Consider the following 4,248-nt stretch of genomic DNA (forward strand, 5'->3'; position numbering starts at 1 on the left):
AATCATCACTATCTTATCGCCACATTTTTTTTATCATCCCAAGCTGAAACCCTGTACCCATTAAACAGTAACTTCCCATCCCCCTCCTTCCCAGCCCCTGGTGACTGCTATTCTACTTTGTCTGTATGAATTTGACTATTCTAGATTCCTCATATAAGTGCAGTCATACAGTATTTGTCCTTTTTCGTCTGGCTTAATTTATGTAACATACTATTTGCAAGGTTCATCCAAGTTGGAGCACATATCAGAATTTCTTCCTTTATAAAGCTGAATAATATTCCATTGTATGTATATACCATATGTTGTTTATTCAGTCACCTAACAATGGATGTTTGGGTTGTTTCTATCTTTTCGCTATTAGGAATAAGTCTGCTGTGAACGTTGGTGTACAAATTTCTGTTGAGTTCCTGCTTTCAGTTCTTTGGGGTATATACCCAGAAATAGAGTTGCTGGGTTATATGGCAATTCTATGAAAAACAGTTAACTATATTTTGAAAAGATTTACATAAAAATTTAAATTGTGACTTCAATTTTTAGACCTTCTATATTTACCCACGTAGTTACCATTTCTGGAGCTCTGCATCCCTTTGCGAAGATCCATATTTCTGAATGTTGAACTTTAGAATAAAATTGTCAAATTCTATAAAAATACCATGTGAGATTAAGAATTTAATTCCAGGTCATCTAAAACCTAACTTGGACAGAACAATAAGAAAATAATCACTCTTTCCATCTGACAATATGTCACAATTTTTTATTTATTTAGGTCCTCTTTTCAATGTACCAATAAAATTTTGCAGTTTTACCTATTCATTTTCTACACACTCTTTCTTAAGTTTATTCCTTTTATTGCTTTTAAGGGCAATATATTTCTATTGAATAGATCTTTGTAAAATTATCTTTTATTTCTCTATTATGAAGTTACAGAGTATTGTTGACTTCTGGGTATCAAATATTGTTACCTTGATTAAGCTTTCATTAAGACCAGAGGTTGTTATTTTTAGCTGAATGCCTTGGATTTCTAGGAGTATAATCAAATCATCTCAAAATAATTGCGGATTATTTTCTTTTACTCCTATTTCTTTTACATGACTTACTACATTAATAAAAATTTCCACAATGCTACTTTATCAGAACAGTGAACACATATTTCTTATTGTTGTCCCTGAGTTTACAGGGACTTCCTCTAGAGATCTGTTATTAACTATAATGATGGCAGGTTTATGATAAAGACTATTAATTATATATATAAATGGAAAAATCTTCTATTTCCTTAATACCTTTCAATGTTCAATTTTAGCATATGCCTTTCTGCAACCGTTGTATTATCAACATAATTGCATTAATGCATGTCCTTATGTTTTATCATTTCTGCATTTCTGAGATAAGCCCTGCTTTCCGGTCGTGGGTTATTTTCGTATTACATTGTCATAGTCTCTGTGTTTGTATCTTTTTTAAGGTGTAAGTAATGTGCATCATTGGTTTTAGGTATTTTCTGTAAAGAAGCAGGGAACCTCCTGCTACTCCACAACTAGTCTTGAGGGAGGAAAAATCCACAAGAAAAAAAAATGGATGATGGCTTTATTTTATGGGGGATTCTTTGGTAGCGTTTTTCTTAGGCATTGGTGTAAGAGATTACATTCCTTAAAATTACGGTGATTAGCATGACCGTGACTGGCAAATACAAGGTCTAGCTTTGAAATGGGAAATTTAGATAAAGTCATTGAAAACAGGTTTCTGCCCATCCCCTTGCTGCCCCTACAGCCAAAAAAACCAAGGCATTAAATTGACTTTTAGGACTGTAACAGACTCCTCTCTGCAATCCCCACGTGGGCCTGTCTCTACAGTCTGGGTAGAGTGGGAAGCAGTGGCAAGAAATTGCTGAAACTTTAAAATACACGTTTTTAAACTAACATCTCAAAACCAAGGTTCACAAAAAAAAAATAACTCTATTGAGAAATTTCTCTAAAAGTGAAAAATAAAACAATCCTGTCTCTTAATTTACCACTGTCTTCCATGCTTTCCTTTTACTCTGTGGCAGTTTATTGGAAATAGGAATTGCGGTTTTAGTTCTGTGGTGTTGTTTCCTTTTGTTTTGTCTCTCTCTTCACATCCCCAGGGCTGAGGTCACATTAAGCATTTTATAAGTAACCTGAATAAGAGAAAAACTGGGCCATGAGGTAGGTACTAAAGATGAACAAAATGGGGTGTGAGATACAGTATGGCAGCAAGTGAAGCAATTGGAGGACAATGTTTTTTGTCCTTTGAAATGAAATAAAATAAGGAAAAAAATATTATTCTCTGTGCTGTAATTTTAACAAAGTATATTACTTGTGTCCATTTTTTTTACACTGATAATTCAGGCACTTTTCTTTATAAACCCAAATGTAGTTTCTTTGGCAATTGAAGTTACAGGGATAACATCTCCTTTGTTGACATAAACCATGGGAACTTCAGTTGCATGATCTCATTATCTGATTACAGCTGTGACTTTGAAGTAATCTCTCTGAATGAGCACTTTTGGAAGAGTTGCTGCCCACAGGCCAAGCCGCAGGTTGCCGAAGAGGATTTGCAAAGGTATTTGTGAGCCCTGTTTTTCTTTTGGCTTTCTTCTGCTCTATTTCATTAGCGCTTCATTTAGTTTCTCATCAGGCAAGAAACGACCGTGGGATTGATTTTAGTTCTACAAAAGAGTGCTTTACCAGGTGGTCCCTGGGAGCGCACCAGCGGATGCTACCGCGCGCTGCTGCACGGGATCGCTGACACGTATGGAGTTCAAGTCTAGCCAATCCTCTTAAAAAGGAATTTCAGGACGAGCTTGAGAAACTCATTATGTTTCACTACATCTTTGAAAACGTGACTTGTTTGCCCTTGGTAAGTAGCAACTTCTATTCTTAGAAAATAAATTTGAAGTAAGTATTGTAGGATCTGTGGGTTTTCACTCATTCTCAGGCACTAGTCTATGGACCATCTCCATTAAAATCATGTAGGAAGCTTTTTTTTTAGTTTTTATTTTATTTTATTTTAATTTTTTTTTTTTTGCCATGACACAAGGTGCGTTTTATTTTCATTAAACATACCAATAATTTGCTATAATATCCCAGGGCAAACCGGAGAATTTGGCAGTCCGATTGTGGGGGGTGGTCCCCTCAGAGACCCGCAGACTGGTGGCGTCGGCACGAAGTGCCCGGGTTCACAGTGCAGCTTGTCGCTCATGTCCATCTTGCAGGTGGCTCTTCTTCCTCCACATCACGACTAGGATGCCTCGAAGATGACGGGGGTGGGGAATCCTCTAGGTTCGTAGGAAATTTCATTCCGCTTCTCCTGCTCAATGGTCTCTTTGGTCGGCAGGGTGTTCTTCTTCTGCGTCTCCATTTTCTTCAGCTTGGCCTTATTGAAGCTGGCGATTTCCCCCATGTCCGGCTTGTCTGCCATTTTCTTAAAGCGATCCATGGAGTTCTGCTCCGAGCCCAGTGCCTGGTGCTCCCACTTGCATTGCTGCAGCAAGAGACCTTAAGTTTTTATATTAATTCCAGTCAGGAAACATACAGTGTAGTATCAGTTTCAGCTGTACAATATAGTGACTCAGCACTGTACATCACCCCGTGCTCATGAGGACAAGCGCCCTCCTTAATCCCCATCACCTGTTTCACCCATCCACTCCCCTCCCCTCTGGTAACCAGCAGTTTGTTTTCTGTAGTTAGGAGTCTGTTTCTCGGTTGGCCACTCTCTATTTTTTTTTCCCTTTGCTCATTTGTTTTGTTTCTTAAATTCCACATAGGACTGGAATCATATGGTATTTGTCTTTCGCTAACTTATTTCACTTAGCATTATACGCTACTAAAATCATGTGAGAAGATATTTAAAACAAAGAATTTCTGAGCTTTTGTTTTATTAAAATAAAAATCCACATTACCAAAATTCACCATTTTAGCCATTTGAAACTGCATAAGTGAGTGGGGTTTTTTTGGATATTTACAATGTTGGCAACTATCACTGCTCTCTCATTCCAGAATATTTCCATCACCTCTTAATTCTATACCTTCAAATTCCTCCCTTCCCTCATCCCTTAGCAATCACTATTCCACTTTCTACTTGTGCACATTTGCTTATTACGGACTTTCCCATAAATGGCATCATGAAACACGTGAAAGCCTGATGGCCAAAAGGAACATGGGAACCATAGCACATGGTACAGAGCAGGTGAGAAAACCGAAGGGTCACTGAAACAATACTGTATCTAAGGGA

At 37.5% G+C, this 4,248-nt stretch overlaps 1 protein-coding gene across 1 annotated transcript; it reads right to left on the reverse strand.

The window, feature by feature from the left end:
- Nucleotides 1-3,197: 3,197 nt before the first annotated feature.
- LOC112812866 (thymosin beta-10-like) lies at nucleotides 3,198-3,466 on the reverse strand. Its single transcript, XM_073902207.1, has one exon. The coding sequence runs from the start codon at nucleotides 3,451-3,453 to the stop codon at nucleotides 3,256-3,258; it is 198 nt and encodes a 65-aa protein (XP_073758308.1). The 5' UTR covers nucleotides 3,454-3,466; the 3' UTR covers nucleotides 3,198-3,255.
- Between the last annotated feature and the right edge of the window lie 782 nt (nucleotides 3,467-4,248).

The sequence above is a fragment of the Callorhinus ursinus genome, unplaced genomic scaffold (genome assembly GCF_003265705.2).
Source record: "Callorhinus ursinus isolate GAN/ISIS: 27379988/994484 unplaced genomic scaffold, GSC_fseal_2.0 scaffold16, whole genome shotgun sequence".
In the NCBI taxonomy this organism is placed as follows: Eukaryota; Metazoa; Chordata; class Mammalia; order Carnivora; family Otariidae; genus Callorhinus; species Callorhinus ursinus.

What these genes read in the sequence shown, in the direction of transcription:
- LOC112812866 (XM_073902207.1), bottom strand. Translation starts at nt 3,453, where the DNA reads ATGGATCGCTTTAAGAAAATGGCAGACAAGCCGGACATGGGGGAAATC.